The following is a 16,128-nucleotide window of genomic DNA, read 5'->3' on the forward strand; positions in this document are numbered from 1 at the left end:
ACCCATCCACCCACCATCCACCCATCCACCCACCATCCACCCATCCATCCACCCATCATCTATCCACCCACCATCTACCCACCCGTCATCCACCCACCATCTACCCATCCATCCACCCACCATCCATCCACCCATCCACCCACCCATCCACCCGTCCACCATCCATCCGTCCACCATCCATCCACTCACCATCCATCCATCCACCATCCATCCGCCATCCATCCGTCCATGCACCCATCACCTTCCACCCACAGTCCATCTGTCACCAGGACTAGAATTCTAGTCTCGGGGCCCTGAGTGCTGTACTTTACCTCCCAGCTCAAAGCAGGGCTGCCGGTGCTGTGACGCTTTGGAGTAAGCAACTGCCCCCTCCCCCCCCCAGGTGAACCCCCTCCCCCAGAGAGGACCTGACATGATTGGCACTGGATGGCATGGGTGCCCGCAGCACAGACACCATCTCTGACACCGACAGCTCTGTTCCAAGGCTGGGGAGGGGACACGCCCTCCTCCCCAGTGCTCACCCCTGGTCAGCTCTGTGATCCCATGGGGGGAGGGACCTTACACAGCCATCTGGGGACTGGGTCCTTTTTCTCCTTGAGTCTATGGAGGGTTCCAGGGCCTCGTGGGCCAAAGAGCCGGTAAGGGGCCGGGGGTGGGGGAGCCAGACCAGACCCAGGACATGGTCCGTCCCTCTCCTCAGGGAGACGCTCCTGCATCTCCCAGAGGGAGACACTACCTTGCTGGCTCCGGGCCCCTTCCCATCCCCGTCCCATCCCTAGGCACCTTCCCTGGGCTGGCGCAGCCCCCGGCCTCAGTAACCCGCTGTGCTGGGGGTCCTTGAAGACCCTCCCGTGCCACCTGGAGAGCAGGGCACCTCTGTCTGTTATCAAGATGCCAAGAGGCACAGACGGAGCCAGGGCGCGATACCAGCTCACCCTCCGCCCGACTGGGGTCCCTGCACCATGGTGCCCAGCTGACCCGCAGCCGAGCAGCCCTCCTGTTGCCGCTGCTGTGTTTTCACAGCTGAGAGGAGGGACTGATCGGAGAGCCTGGGTCCCAGGCCCCGAGGAGGCCACTGGGTGCAGAGGTTCCAGAAAGCAAAGTGCTTCCAGGAACCACAGTGACCGCGGGACTGTGCTCCTTCCCGACCAGCCTGGGTAGGGTGCTCCTAGGAGAGCAGAAGTCACCCACAAAGGCCTAAGTGTGGGCCCCTCTGCCGGCAGGTGGGGCCTCAGTTTCCCCATCTGGAGAATGGAGCCAATTTTCGAGCTGCCAGATGCCGGCGGAAGCTGGGGTCACGAGGATGCTGAGGTTCAAAGGCTGCCGCCGGCTGGGGCGGCACCCAGGCTCGGGTGTGCTGACCCTGGAGGTCAGGCTCGTCCACTGGTGTCCCCGTCCCCTCCCACCACGAGGGCCAATGGCTCTGGGCTCCCCAGCGATGGCCACGACGGCAGATGCTGACAGGAGCAGCTCACCCGGACCCTCCATTCACCCCAAGCTGCCACCTCCATCGCCGGACGTGTGAGCAGGCACGATGACGTAATCCCCAGCTCCTCCCTGAGGAACCGAGGCCCAGAGAGGGCGGAGCATGTCTGGGGCCACACTATGCTTGTGTCAAGCAGAGCCTGGCAGGGGTGGAGACTGGAACGTGGCTCCCACCTCCTGGGTGCCCTGCCCCTGGGGTCGCAGTGCTCCTGCTGGCCTGTGGGCACGGTCCAGCCCTCCCACTTAGGTGGCCCTGGGCCCAGCCACACGAGCACAGCCAGCTGGGACCAGCCGGCCTTCCGCCAGCCCAGTGCTGCCCCTGAGGGCCGGGGCGGGACCAGCAGAAGCGCCGCTGCCACCCGCAAAATGACGAAAAGTGATCAGCTGCAGCTGTGTGAATCCCCTAGCTGGGGCTGCTTGTTACACAGCAGTGGGTAGCTGTAGTCCTCAAAACCTCTCAGCTTTAGCTTTCTTCTCTAAGTTGGGTGTTGAGTGGATTAAACAGGATGGTGCAACTCAAGCTCTGAGCACAGTAAGTGCAGACCAGTGACGGCTGTTGTAACGTCATCACCATCAGCTCTGTCCCGGGACCCATGAAAATGACTGTTTTCCCGTGGGAAAGCGACTTGGATCCCACCTGACCGTCTGCTCACAATCCCTGTCCCAGACGCTCCGGGCTACTGCCAAGGACGCAGATCCAAGTTCATGTGCACCTCGGGGTGCCGGCCAGCCCATCCTCCTCCCCAGTGAACGCATCTTTGCACCCAGATGTGTCCTGAGCAGGGGGACCTCGGTGAGAAGTGAGGGGAGGGCCCCGTGCCCCTCTCGCCCCCACCACCCCCCCCCCGCGGTCACCGTAGGAGCCCCTCGGACTCCGCAGCGGGAGGGGCAGGGATCAAAGCCTCATCCGAGGGAGGGGACGCTCACTTCCTCCAGCACCGTCTCTATTTGCTGAGAGAAAGCGCTTTCTGAGGCCTTTGTTTTGTTTCCTCTGACTCAGCTTTGTCCAGCGTGCTGACGGAAGCGGCGCCGTCTGCCACGTGCCAACCCGGCCGGCACAGAGATGCCTCTGACCTGTGCCCCAGGGTCCTGGAGCCCTAACACCCTGGGGCCTGTGCCCCAAACGGGAGGCTCGGGGATGAGGGCCAGGTTCCTCTCTCGACTGTCACTCCCGGATGCCAGGGTGCCAGGGCGTCTGGAACAAGGGGTCTGAGGTCGTCTTAGCCTGGGGGTTTCCAACTTTTGCAGCTACCGAAACCTTGGTTCACGTCCAAAAGCAATCTTGCAGAGAGAATCCATCCATCCATCCATCCATCCGTCATCTATCTTCTCACACATACATACAGGATACCTATAGAAATAAATACTCGCACTCTTTACTGACTTAGGAGGACACACAGCCTTGCCCTCCCCTCCTCCTGAGGACCCTGAAATCTGCCCACCTCCCTCTGTCCTCACCCTGCCTTCCCCAACAGCCGGGAGAGGGGCGGGCAGACCCTGTGATGAGGGACAGACGATGCGGGGGGGGGGGGGGGAAAGGCCCAGGCCGTGAGACTGGGAGGGCCGCTCCCACCTCAGGTCCGGGGGCGGGCGCACGACACAGACCTGCCCCAGGGCATCCTCAGGCCACGGAGACCCGGGAGTGGTGAGCACGAATCCCCCAAGGAGAGGCTTCCCAGGACCTTCTGCTGGGCTGGCGGGTGGGACAGAGGCCTGAGCCACGCGGTCTCTCTGCCCCCCTCAGGAGGGTCTCCTGTGAGGCCAGTGCAGCAAAGGCGGAGCCGAGCGGCTGAGAGGCCGACTCGCAGGCATCGCCCGGGGAACCTGAGCGTCCCAGGGCCCTCTCGACCCCACACGCCAATCAGGAATTGTTCTGTCACCTGCACTCAAGAGAATCGACGCATAAGAACGCGGTCAAGCTGAAAGTGGGGTGACAAGGAGAAAGGACCCAGAGTGGGGTGTCAGATGGGAACGGAAGATGAGCGAACGGACAGCAGACATCCCCGTGGGTGACTCCGCCTGTGCGGGGGCCTGGGCGGAGGGGCTTCGGCCGGCGGCGAGATGAGCAGCGTGGGCTGAGGTGGCAGAGCCCACCTGGGACAGCCCAGGGCCGTGGCCTTCGGGGACAGGTGTCCGGAGGGGAGGGACAGTCTCAAGGCAGTCAGTGCTCTTGGTCGTGGGGGCCATATGGTGGGATGGACAGACGGCCTCCTGGAGCTGACATCTGGGTTCCAACCCCTACCCCTTGCTGGGTGTGTGACCTCGGACGAGTCCCTGCAGCCTCGGAGCCTCAAATGGGAACTGCAGTGTCTTAATATTACCTGCCCGGAGGGGTACAGTGAGAGGAACACCAATCATCTGGGCAAAATCCTAGCACGGTGCCTGGCACGTGGTACATGGAACGGCACAGGACCCCAGTAACCCACATGTGCACCTTATATAACATTACACACATACTCACACACAGTTAAATGTTTAGGGTGATACGCCGTATACGACACTATATAATATACAGTGTTATACGTGTAACGATATATCACGCACGATAACCTGTGTACCTACGTGTCGTCTACGTGTCCACCCGCCCACCTCCAGAGCTTCCTAACTGGCTGGCTGTGGTCACAGAGAAACTTCCTCCTTTCCGAAACTTTCTGAGGACCCGCCTGCAGAGTCTGTCCCAGGGAGGGGGGTCCCAGGGCTGATCCAGCCCTGTGGGGGCCGCCTGAGCCAGCCTGAGGCTGCCCGGGCCGAGGCGGCCTCCAGGGGAGTAGGGAGGGGCTGGGCGGGAGCAGGTGAAAGGCAGGCCTCTCAGGCCCGGGGTGGACACGGCTGTCTGTGGGGACCATGAGGACGGAGACCCCATGGAAACCACGACGCTGGGAGTCCCTGAGCCCTGAGTCCCCGCGGACACCGCGAGTCTCCTTGGAACCTGCACGTCCCCGGGCCTCCGGGGCCATGAACCCACCAGGCACAGCCGGGCTCCAGGACACACCAGGCCCGACCCGAGGGAGCGCCCCAGGGGATCTGGGATGGGAGCGCGACCCCCGCCCCCTGCCCCCAGGCTGCCCTGAGTGCACGCAGTAACGCTCCCCCTCGCCCCCCAAACCCGGCCTTCGAAGATGAGCCCAGAAGAAGGTGAAATGGCTCTCTGGTCACTCTTACAGACGACACGTTGAGATGCTCGCTAGATAAAGCACATCACGAAAGCTCACGCCACCTGCTTCTTTGCCTCGTGCGGCCGCCAGAAGATCAGAGCGGTCTCTGTGGCTTGCACCCCATCTCCCTCAATGGTGCTGCTCCCTTGAGGTCCCACTGCCGCTCTACACCTCGGGGCCTGACAACCTCTCCTGGAGACACGTGCCCGAGACGCCTGGTTGCCAGATGGCGTCCACTCCACCTTCTGGGGGAACAATGGTCCGTCGCCACACACCAGGCCTGGCCCTTGGCTGGCAAAGCCCCTGCAGACCGATTGCCGGCCATACAGGGCTGCGCCCCTGTGCCAGGAGGCACAGCTGTGCTGCGGGGCGAGTGGGGAGACTGAGGGCCCAGGAGGGGACACACTGAGGACCCCAGCCTGGCTGACCCTTCCCGTGACCCTCGTCCTGCCCGACACGACGGGGTCTCCTGGGCCCTGCGGGGCTCAGCTCACAGCCCCCTGAACACCAGCCTCAATCTCTCGCTCAACAGGCCCCGGGCAACACGGCACAGGAGGCTTCGGGCCTGCACACACAGATTCAGCACCTACGAACAGCAGGCAGGCCCTTCCGGAGCCTCTGAGACTTTAATTATTCCCCAGGCACCGGCCCGGCATAAACACAGCCTGGACATCCAAGAAAAGCACGCTGCCGGCACCGGGAGCCTTTCTCAGAGCTAGACGCAGCCTGGGCGCTGGCCTGCCGGTGAGCTTGTTCACATAACAATCGGATTCGGGGGCCCTGAGCTGACCCTGGAGCGGGCATGCTCCCGCTCGCCAGGAGCGACCACCCCGGCCAGGCCTGGAGGGCCGCCGGCTGCCTTTCTTCCACTGGGAGGGCACTCCGGGAGCAGGAATGCATGTGGGCTGGTCCGAGTTTAGAATGTATTTATAGACGGCTGCCAGCCGAGTGGTACCCTCGAGGTCAGCTTCCTGCCAGGCCCTGTGGCCAGATGTTTACTGAGATTGCAGAGACCGACCCACCCACGCACGCGCGGATTCATTCCACATCCATGCTCACAGGCCGCTCCATGCTGGGGCCTGGCCAGACTCCGGGAGCTCGGAGAGGAGCTGGCACCGCACACCAGGGACTTGAGACATGGAACCACTGTGCGCAGGGCAGAATTAAGAAGGAGCAACGGAGGGGAGGGGACTCATGCTCCCGTGGAAGGGAAGCCTTCTCAGAGGAAAGGCAGGGCAATGTTAGAGGTGGGTTTTGAAGGATGAATAGAAGTTTTCCATACATCCCAAAGAGAGGAAAACAGCATGTGTAATGATATGGTGGTGAGCAAGGAAGTGGTGTGCGTGGGCACAGCTGCTGTCCAGCGTACCTAGAACGTGGCATCTAGGGACAAAAAGATAAGGGCTTAAGAGGGTCTTGAACTTCAACGTGGGTAAAGCCTTAACGGCACCAGGAGAGCTTATGAAGATGCAGACCCCAGGCCCTCCTCTGGCAGTTCTGATTCAGCAGACCTGGGTGAGACGGGAGTATGCTCCAGGGTCACAAACCCCACCTGGAGAGACTGAGGCCCAGAGAGGGAAGTGCAGTCTGGAGAGACTTCCTGGAGGAAGCAGTGAGAAGGGTGAGGAGGGTTTGGATGGGGGAGGGGCCCTGTGCTAGGGGTGGGCGTCAGGGATTCCACAGCTGAAGGGCACCTGGAGACCAGCATTGCACGGCGGCCACGACCACACACTGGACCTCAAGAACCTAAACTGCCTCACTGATTTTGTACTGATCCCATGTCGGAGTGATGGCCTTTTGGACGTGCTGTTTTAAATATAATTAATTTCACCCGTTTCTTTTTTTGTTTTTAAATGTAGTTTCTAGAATATTTAAACTTACCTGTGTACTTTGGTTATATCGTATTATATGTGTATGTGCAGTACTCGTGACACAATGTCATACATGCACACAACACTCACATATGTGCACACAGGCACACACACGTGCATACCCACACGCACACAAGCACACTCACATGTACCCACACGCGTGACACACTCGTGTGCACTCACTCAACACGTGCACACCCCACAACACACACAGGCACAGGCTCACAGACACGCCCACATGCACGCACACCCCTGCTCCGATGGCTGCACACGGCCACTGGCTGCGACGAGGGCAGGCCTCGGCCTCGGGCTCCCTCGATCTGAAGGCGGCCCCGCAGGGCAGGGGCGCGGGCAGCGAAGCTCCAGCCTCTCAGGGGTTCTACAGGCCAGGAGGTGGGCCGGATGCGCTGGCGGCCCGACCTGCCCCTTGGCCGGGCCCAGGCCCTTCCCTCTGTGCCTCAGCGGCCCCGCTTCCTGGGGGACGGGCACCCGGCACTGGCCGCCGCTCCGGCGCCTGCCAAGTGCCCACCCTCCCATCGTGGTGCAGACCAGCCCGACGACTGAGTGGGGGTGTGACTGCTGAAGGGGGGCCGTGCCCCCTGCAGCCCTGGCCAGGGCCCCGCGAGGGCGTCACCCTCCCCGCGGCTGCTCTCGCGTGGCCCCCCGGGCCCCTGGGACAAAGAAGGGTGCGGTAAGAACCAGGGCGGGTGCGCAGCCCGGCTGACCCGGAGCTGTGTGAGGGAGGCGGCCGCTTCACCTCGCCCTCTTCTCCCCAGGGCGGCGGCTGGCCGGGCCCGTGCTGCCCCCCGGCCTCCCCTGCTCCTGCTCTCCTCTTTCTGGGATCGGCCCCTGGAATACCTTCTTCCTCCCGGCCTCCCCTGACCCCGCCCAGACGCCCCCTTCGCCCCTTTCCTGGAGTCGCTGCCCCCAGGAGGACTCAGGGGGTGGCCCGGTCACAGCGGCCCAGGCCTGGAGCACAGCCTGGCCCGGGCAGTCCCGCGCAGATGACTGACTGCTAGACGCAGGCACGAGGCAGCACCTGTGGTGTCGCTCTGCGGCCGCCAGGGAGGACCCCACCTCCCCCCAGTCTCCGCGTGTCACAGCTAAGGAAAAGCCAGCCTGCCGGGTCGGGGTACCGAGCCCCAGCGCCTCGCTCCCTGTGCTGGGCCCAAGCATGACGTGCTTGGCTGCATGGCGAGAGCCAGCCTGGGAGTGCCCGGGGCAGGGCACGCCCCTGGACGGAGCTGGAGGGCACACCTGGCCCCAGCCCCCGACCCCTCTGACTGCTCTCTGCTGGGTGGGCTTTGGGCAAGTGTTATAACCTCTCTGGGGTGAGAACCGTGGACCCCGCTAGTTGTTGGGCTTGTCTTTTCTGACCGTGTGCTCTGGAACCATGGAAGTAATCACGGAACAGGTTACGGGGCCCACTTTTGGACGGACCTGAGCTAACACTGCATAGGTCACCTGATCTCAGCAAGTGATGTTGGTATCTCCTGGGAATAGTGTCAGTTCAGAGCCAGTGTCCCTGAGTGATGTGCTTGGCCCCTGTCGGAGGGCACAGTCACCCTGGGAAGAAACCCCTCGGGAAGGCTGGGGGAAGCGCGGGCAACCATACATTATTAGCAGAGCAGCGGGGTCTGGCCTCAAGGGGACCTGGCCTCCCTTTCATTCAGGGGAGATGCCTCTGGGAGGGGCGGGGGCCAGAGCCTCCTGCAAGACTGCGGGACTGTCCTTAAAGACATGGCCTCGGGGTCATGACGGCCACTCTTTGCCTCCGTCTCCCCTTTGCGTCCAGGCAGAGGTTGAATCCGGGCCCCTCTTCCTGGCAAGTGACCCCAAGCCAGCGCCTCTGCCTCTCTGCCCCAGTTTCCTTGTCCACAGAAAGAGGGTAAGGTCCCCATCCCCTTACCCGCTGGCGGGAACGGGAAATGGTGCAGCTGGAGCGTGGAACGGTCTGGCAGCTCCTGGACAGGTTAGAGTGACCACGTGACTCCACGGATGTCTACCCACGAGAACCGAAAACACACGTCCACACAAACGCCTGTACACGCATGTTCACAGAACAGTCATCCACGCAGCTCAAGGGTGAAAGTGCCCAGGTGTCCATCGCGGACGATGGATACGCACCGCGTGGTCGTGCACACGCTGGAATATTATTCAGCCTTAAAAAGGAGCAAAGTTTCAATCCCGGCTTCAGTGTAGATGAACCCGGTGAACGCCACGCCAAGGGAAGAGAGTCACAGAAAGAAAAACACTGTGTGGTTTCGCTCACGTGAAACGTCCAGAATGGGCAAATCCGTAGAGAAAGAAAGTCGCTTAGCGGTTGCCAAGGCTGGCGGAGGGGCAGGAGCGACTGCCAGTGGGCACCAGGTTTCTTTCTGGGGTGATGAGAATGTTCTAGAACAACACGGTGGTGATGGTTGCACAACCTTGTGAACACACTAAGAACCACTGGCGGCGTGTACACTTTAAAAGGGTGAATTTTCTGATACATGAACTCTCTCTATGTATTTTTAAAAACAAGGTTCCTGCTGAGTAGGGCTGACGTAGGACGCGAGGTGCCCACCAGCCCACAGCACCACAGCCTCCGCCAACGGGGCCACCTCCTCCAGTACCAGGACCTGGTCCTGGCTCCCTCGCCCCGTCCAGCCACGGCCGTGGCAATTCCCCACTGACCACCCCCCGGGCCCCGCCCCTAGCCAGGAACCCAGAGAGACCCGGTTCTGCAGCGTCCCCAGAGGGCAGCGCCCGGCCGGCCACATGCAGGGCCCGGAGAAGCAGTCCCCGTTTACACACGGCCACCTTGGCCCGGCCACCCCGGAGGAATTCAGAAAATGCAATGGTCACATTCTGCAGGGCGGCGGGCCGGGCCTTTGGAAAGACTCAAGGGCCGCTCATGAATGTGGATTCTGTTTAGCTGCTGGCTGGGATGCCTGCCTGCGAGCAGCCCAGAGTCAGGACAGAGGCTGTTAGCAGACAGCCGGCCGCTGGCTCCCGCCTGCCTGCCCGCCAGGGGGCTGGAGACGGCGGAGCAGGCTGCTCTGGTCCCGGGTCCCTGTCCCGTCCACCTGCCCTCACCTGTACGGTCCCTCCCCCCTCCACTGGCTGCTGACCCTGGCTACAGGTGGTGGCCGAGCCCAGGACAGGCAGCTGCGTAAGGACGCACCTGGAAGGCCACCTCCCCTTGGCCCTCTCTGTGATGCAAACTGGGCCCCCAGGGGGCCACTGCCTAGTTATGGCCTCTGGGGAGGCTGAGAGGGCCTTGACCCCGGCTCTGAGTTCACCCCAAACCCATTTTTCACTCGAGTGACCCCCACCCCTGTGTGGGAGGGTGAGAGCTGTGGGTGTGAGGACCCCCTGGGGGAGGCAAGGACAGCTGTGCTGCCAGCTCCTGGGCGGCAGGCCGTGGTCCCCTCTTGCTTCTCGCTCTGGGTGATGGGGAAGACGGGGCGGGGAGGGGGCCTGGGACGACGGTGCCGAGATGTGGCAGGTAAGCCCCCAGGGTCCCCCAGACTAGCCCCGCATTTTGGAGGGAGCCCCCCTCCATCCTCAAGCTCTCCCCACGCTCATAAAAGGAGCTTATATTTGGAACTGTCCTTCAAAATGCCAGCTTTATTTAGACAAGGATGTAATTCTAAGAGACCACTTCAATCCTGACAAGAACTGGGGTGAGTAATGAGCAGAAAACCTCCAGTTTGACGCCGGGGTCACGGCCCCCAAAGTCCTGCCAGTGCAGTCACTGATCTTACTTTCTGGTCACCGGGAGCCAGGACGCGCGACCGAAGGCCGGCCGTGCGCAGGGGCGGGGCCCCGGGCGCTGAAGACCAGCTGCAGGAACTCACAGCGCAGGCCACAGCCAGGCCCGGCCCCCCCCGGCCCCCCTGCCTCCTACCCTTCCCCAAGGGGACCTGGCAGAGCCAGTCCAAGGGGGCACCTGCAGGAGTGACGTGGACCCACAAGAAGGCTGAGGGGCCGAAGCGCTTGAAAGCACCCGAGGAAGGAGGGAATCCCGAGTCTGAAATGACAGAGGCCTCGGCCCTGCTGCAGGGCAGCTTCCAGGGTGCACACGTGACGGCACCGTGTGCGCGGTCCTCGCGAGCAAAGAAAGCGGTCCGTGCGGGGCATACACGTCTATGGTGGGGCTGCCACTCACGCTTCCAGGCCCTTTGGGTGTGTAGGACAAGGCACCCCCAGGGTGGACACAGCCTGGGTGTGCGGAGGGAGGCCTGCTGAGCAGAGTACAGGCTCGGCGCCGTTGTGCACTGAACAACCTGCCCAACCATACGGTCTTACTTTTCTTTCCACCCAGGGAGATGGTGGGGCTGAGGGAAGTACAAGATTGCGATCAGCCCCTGAAGACGGCGTCTGCCACCCCAGCTATGGCCACCAGGTGAAAGGTGAGGATAAACTAGCCCCAGGCAATCGCAAGGATGTCTCACAGAGCTCACCCCGTCCCCACCCTCCGCCCTCCACTAGGCTCAGTTCAGCCCCCGATTCCATCAGAGAACGAGGTTGGCAATAGAAATCCTGAGAGTCCCCCAGCCGGGGGGTGCGGAGTGCACTGCACGGCTTGGCGGGGACAGAGCTCTGAGCACGGCATCATCTTGCTGTTCATGGGGGGACAGTCTAGCGGGGGATGGGCAGGCCCACAGGTGATGACAGGTGGGGTGCCAGAAAGACTGCGGGCGGAACAGGGGAAGGTGGGACGGTGGAGATGGGGGACAGGACGCCAGGTGTCCAGGCTGCGAGGTGGGAAGCAGGAGCTAGCATCCTGGATGTTGAATGGACCAGGAGGGTGTCCGGGAGAGGACGGGCGGGACCGTGGCTGCCTTGAATGCTGGGCTCCAGCTCCAGCTCTGTCTGCAGCGGGCAGGAGAGTGGGCTGGTCATGCGCTTTCCCAGCTCTCTTCCTCACCACGTATCTACAGTGAACCAAAGCCAAGGTGGGCAGGCCAGCGGGGGTGGGCTGCTTGCACAGTGCCCGGGGCCCGCCGGGACCCAGGCTGCGTCCTGCCTCGGCTGCCCGACGCTTCCCTACAGCCTCCCTGTCCTGGGCTTGCAGCTGGCACGTCGCACCCTTTCAAGTATTTTGCATCTTCCACACCCCTCCCACCGACCCCTCGGAGTCTCCGTGACCCCAAGGGCAGTAACCTCGCAGCATCTGCCCACTTGAGATGCTCGCCTGTGCCCCGGCGCTCTGTCCCTCAGCCTGTCCCATGACGCCCTGTGAAGTCCCCCACTGTCCTGGTGACTTGCCCACACAGCCCGTGGACAGCTGTTTCTGCAGCCTGCGCTCTGGATCTGCACTGCCTTCCCCCTCACTCTCAGCCCCTCCCTTTTGGACGAGGAAGCAGAGGGTAACTGAATTCTTACAGTCAGAACCAACAGGGATGGGGTGGGGCTTGGCGCGGAAGTCTCAGGGCTCTGGAGGAAGCAGAAGTGTGAGCCCATGTCCAGGAGCACATGTGTCTTTGGCACCATCAATGGTTGCAAGGTTCCAGAAGAAAGGAGGTGAGGGCAGGTCTCTGTTTCCCGGCCACCCTGGTGCTCACAAATGTGAAGCCAGGTGGAGACCCGCTGACCTTCTCCCAGGGAGGGAGGCGGGAAGGTGCCTGGCCTGGAAGTTAAGTTGGAAAAGGCGCAGGCCTTGAAAAGAGGAGGCTAAAAGGGGACGTAATCTCTCTATTAACATTCTGCAGAGGCAACCGTGTGTGAGAGTGAACCCAAGTGTGCTGCCCCCGGATGACAGGACTGGAGTTGACAGAAACCACAGGTAGGAGGCTTTCTGCTCTACTTGCAGCAGAGCTTTCTTGGAACCCTTCGGCGGATTTCGGGGGTGGGACCTGGCTGCTGTGACAGGAGTGAGTTCCCCGTCGCCGGGGGTATTCAAGCAGAGTCGGTAACCCAGAGGCAGAGTCTGGTGGAGACCGAAGCCCAGATGAGGGGGTTGAAGTTCATGACCTCTAAGTTCCCTCTGACCCTGAAATCCTGGGACTTGCTGCTTCCACACTGCCCGGGGTGGCAGCCAGACAGGGGTTCGGGTGTGGGGCCACACATCCTTCACCAGGCTGAGACGCTGTAGGGGCCACGGTCCCCCTTGAGATGGCCTGGCCTTCCTATTTTCTTCAAACAGGATTCCCCCTCTTCCTCCTCACAGGGAGGCTCCTGGCAGGCTCTGCCCCGTGGTTCTGGACCTGCCAGGCCGGGCACAAGGTACACGAGGGCATGCCCTCCCAGGCCACTTTCTCAGAGGTGGCCCTGGCTGTCCTTCCTTGAACTGTAACTCCGCCCCACCTCCCCCCCCTCCCGGCCCCCGCCCCAGCAGCTCCGTGTCTGATACTGTCCCCGGCATTTTGCCTGTTACCTTGCCTGTTATCAGGAAGGCAGTGGTCTTTGCTGGGTCAGGGGATGCCTGGGACATCGTGGGGCGCTGAGAGGGCTCAGTGCACATTTGCTCAACCGAGAGGCAGACGTGGAGTCTATCTGGTGGAATGGAGAGGGGCTATCAGCCACTGCTGCTCACTAGCTGTGCTGCGCTGGCCCAGTTACCTAACCTCTCTGGCCCTCAGTTTCCTCATCTAGAATATGGGGCACCACCTAGCTCATGATATGAGGATCAACGCGGTAACACGTGGCACAGTCCCTACACAGCAAATAGTGTCTGCTCAAGCGCCAGTCCGGAAAGGGTTAAAGGCCTGAGCAGCTGCCACGGCGCAGGAGCCCCCCACCGCCACCGCTGCACCCAGAGGCCTGTCCCTCCGACCCCGCTGCCCTCACCCCCACCCCGCGGCGAACAGTGCAGGGGCAGGGTCTGGTGGCCGCGGGAAGTCCCCACGAGCCCGGCTGGCCTTCCCTTCCGGCCGCCGCCGTGCGGCGCCGCGTCCCCACGGGTCCCTCTGGCCCGGTTCCCTCGGCGCGCCAAGCCAGCCAGGGGCGCGGGCCGGGCTGGGGCGCCGCGTGGCCTCCCCCCGCAGGAGCACAGCGGCGCGGAGCCCCCCGGTCGGAAGACCCCACCCTGCTCCGCGCGCTGCCTCCGCCGCAGTGTCCGAGTGCCACGGGGCCAGCACGCCCAGGGGCGACCCAGAGGAGGCAGCGGCCCGGCTCGGGGACCAACTGCTGCGATCCGAAATGAATGGCCGGCCCACGGCCGCTCGCGCCCCCCGCCCGGCCCCCGCTCCCCGCAGTCCGGCCCGGCGGCTCCCAGCTCCCCGGAACCCACCGCTCGGCGGCCACTTGGGCTGCACTTTGCAAAGTGTCCCGCGGAGCTGGCCCAAGCTCTGTCAAGGGCGCCGGGCAGGGCTGAGGCCAGGCGGCACGGCCGCGGCCCCCGCCGAGCCCCCGGCGCGCCCTGGCGTCTGCGGCGCTGCACGTCCCGGGCGGGGAGCGAGGTCGGGGCAGCCGAGCCGCGGAGCAGCGAGGGCCGGGAGGGTCCGTCCGGCCCCGCCAGGGCGCGCCACCGAGGGTGCGGGGACGCGGCGGGGAGCGGGCAGCCAGGTGACCCCGGGGACCGAGCCCCGAGTCCCTCCACAGCCGCCCGAGCTAGTGCCGCTGCCCGGGAGCCGCGGGCGGCGCGGGGCGCGGCGCGTCCACACTCACCTCCCGCTCCGAGGGCCCCGCGCCGCTCGCCGCGCTGGCGGATGCGAACGAGCTCCCAGAACGGCAGCGGCGGCTGCCGGCGCCCGGCCCGCGCGCAGCGCTCTGCGGCGCGGAGGCGCAGTCCTCATCCCTGACCGCAGGCCCGCCCGGGCCGCGCAGCGCTCTGCCCCTCCGGGGCGGGGTGGGGAAAGGAGGAAAGCAACCTCCACCCGCTTCCCAGGTCGGGCCGCGCGGGCCAAGTCCTCTCCAAACAAGCTCCCAGCAGCCGGCTGGGTGCTCCGGCGGGCCGCGGGGTCTGCCCCCAGGCACCGGCGGCGGCTTCAGTTACAAACTTTGCTTCCCCCCCCCCCCCCCCCCCCGCTATTTTTAAGCACCGCTCTTCCTAGGTGTTTGTTTCAGGGGGATCCACCCTAGTGATGGGGGTCCTGATGGGAAAGGTACGTAAGCCAGCAAACGCTGCCCAGGCCCGCTGCCAGCGCACCCCAAAACTGGCAGGGCCTGCTGTGCTCAGAGGCAAAGGCTGGGTTTAGCACGACTTCCCAAACTGGTGGCGTGAGCGTACCCATGTGCTTTCCCATCGCTCCCCTATCTCCATCCCCGCCCGGCCCTCTCTCCAGCCCTCACCTGGTACGGGCCGGGTAAACATTTCCCCCTGTGCCTCTGGCGGGGAGGATGAGCTGAGGGGGGGGCGCACACACCACTGTCGCTTCGCACCTGCTTGGGGAACTTCAGCTGGAGGTCTCCCCATGCCTTGAAGGTGGGAGTTGATGGTCCCTAAAATCATAGTGCCTTTGCTCTGGGCACCCCCAGTCCAGCCTCTGCCTGTGCCAGGCTGGAACACAGATGGTGGGGAGCTGGAACCATGCAGGTCCCTAGAGCCGGAGGGACCCTAACAGGTCAGCCGCTCAGTGGTTCATCACAAACGAGGCCAGAGAAGGCAAGGGATCTGCCCAAAGCCACACAGCCCAGTGTGTGTGACACAGGCTATCCTGGGGCAAGCAGGAGCGAGAGGCCGGTCCTTGGTGTGGACATGTGGGTCCTTCAAGGTCAGGGGGCAGCCCTCATGGGGGGCGTCCACCAACAGATGCTGCCCCTCCCCACTTCAGACAAACCAAGGCACGGGCTTAGGGCACTTCTGAGAAGTGAAATTGAGGGGAACGCTTCACTTTGCAGAAAGGCATCCTTTCAGAACTAGTCGTTTGAACCACGTTCCCCCTGAGGGTGCTGCTCGGGCTACAGAGTTCAGGTTTCACACCCTCTCAGGAACGCCTTTATTATGTAAAGCAAGGCATAGGTAACACAGGGCCTCTGGCCCAGAATCCTGCGCGCGGGTGTGGAAACAGTGAATGGGCTGCCGGTCCGCCTGCGGCCTATGGCTCTGCGTCAGGGGTCGAGCGCTGAGCTCCGCACGTACAATTCATAATCAGCTGAAACACACCGCGAATCAAAGCTGATTTTCCTACGGCTGCTCGATTCAGCATCTGAGGAGGTTCCAGAAATTCCTGCCAGTTGTCCTGAAAGCTTGAATCGACAAGGGGCTGGGGGCTCAGCGGCCCCGCCTCCCGGCCCTGCCGGCGCTCAGGGGGGGCTCAGCGGCCCCGCCTCCTGGCCCCGCCGGCGCTCAGGGGCTCCGAGCCCCGGCTCACGTTTCCGAGGCATCACTCTGGGCCTCAGGGTCCTGGGATCGCCCTCTCCATGGAAGGCGGCACAGGAAGGGGCTAAGAAACCCCCTCTAGTTAATCGGTATTTCAATCAGTTGGTTTCCTAAAGTTTCTAATGCCGGGGGTCCCCTGGCTCAGACAAAGTTCCCAGAAGGTATTTCCTTCCGGATCCTTCCTAATGGGTCTATTCTTGTTTCTAAGAAAGGCCACAGTTTCAGAGCTCACCCGTGTGTGTGTGTGTGTGTGTGTGTGTGTGTGTGTGTGTGTGTGTCCAGCGTGGTACACCCGTGCACCCCTTGTGTGAGAAGCGCGCTCTCTCTCACGAGTGTGCAGAAGCGACAGAGGCCCTCACTCCGTGCT

At 63.1% G+C, this 16,128-nt stretch overlaps 2 protein-coding genes across 2 annotated transcripts in view; one reads left to right on the forward strand and one right to left on the reverse strand.

The window, feature by feature from the left end:
- ZNF469 (zinc finger protein 469) overlaps window positions 1-14,211 on the reverse strand; it is a 50,885-nt gene extending 36,674 nt beyond the window's left edge. The window contains 1 exon segment of the mRNA XM_027119008.1: window positions 14,108-14,211. The gene's annotated coding sequence lies outside the window, so the exon portion shown is untranslated.
- Window positions 9,993-14,241, forward strand: LOC113627361 (basic salivary proline-rich protein 2-like). Its single transcript, XM_027119900.1, has 4 exons — window positions 9,993-10,001; window positions 10,415-10,579; window positions 10,821-10,908; window positions 13,229-14,241. Exons 1-4 carry the CDS (start codon window positions 9,993-9,995, stop codon window positions 14,239-14,241), a joined length of 1,275 nt encoding a protein of 424 aa, XP_026975701.1.
- The last annotated feature ends 1,887 nt before the right edge of the window (window positions 14,242-16,128 follow it).

This window comes from Aethalodelphis obliquidens, unplaced genomic scaffold (assembly GCF_003676395.1).
Source record: "Aethalodelphis obliquidens isolate GAN/ISIS:26980383/991018 unplaced genomic scaffold, ASM367639v1 scaffold20, whole genome shotgun sequence".
NCBI lineage: Eukaryota > Metazoa > Chordata > Mammalia > Artiodactyla > Delphinidae > Aethalodelphis > Aethalodelphis obliquidens.

What these genes read in the sequence shown, in the direction of transcription:
- LOC113627361 (XM_027119900.1), top strand. An exon ending in GCAGCTTCCAGGGTGCACAC is followed by an intron (nt 10,580 to 10,820) that starts GTGACGGCACCG and finishes CTTTCCACCCAG; the next exon opens with GGAGATGGTGGGGCTGAGGG. An exon ending in CTATGGCCACCAGGTGAAAG is followed by an intron (nt 10,909 to 13,228) that starts GTGAGGATAAAC and finishes GCCACGGCGCAG; the next exon opens with GAGCCCCCCACCGCCACCGC.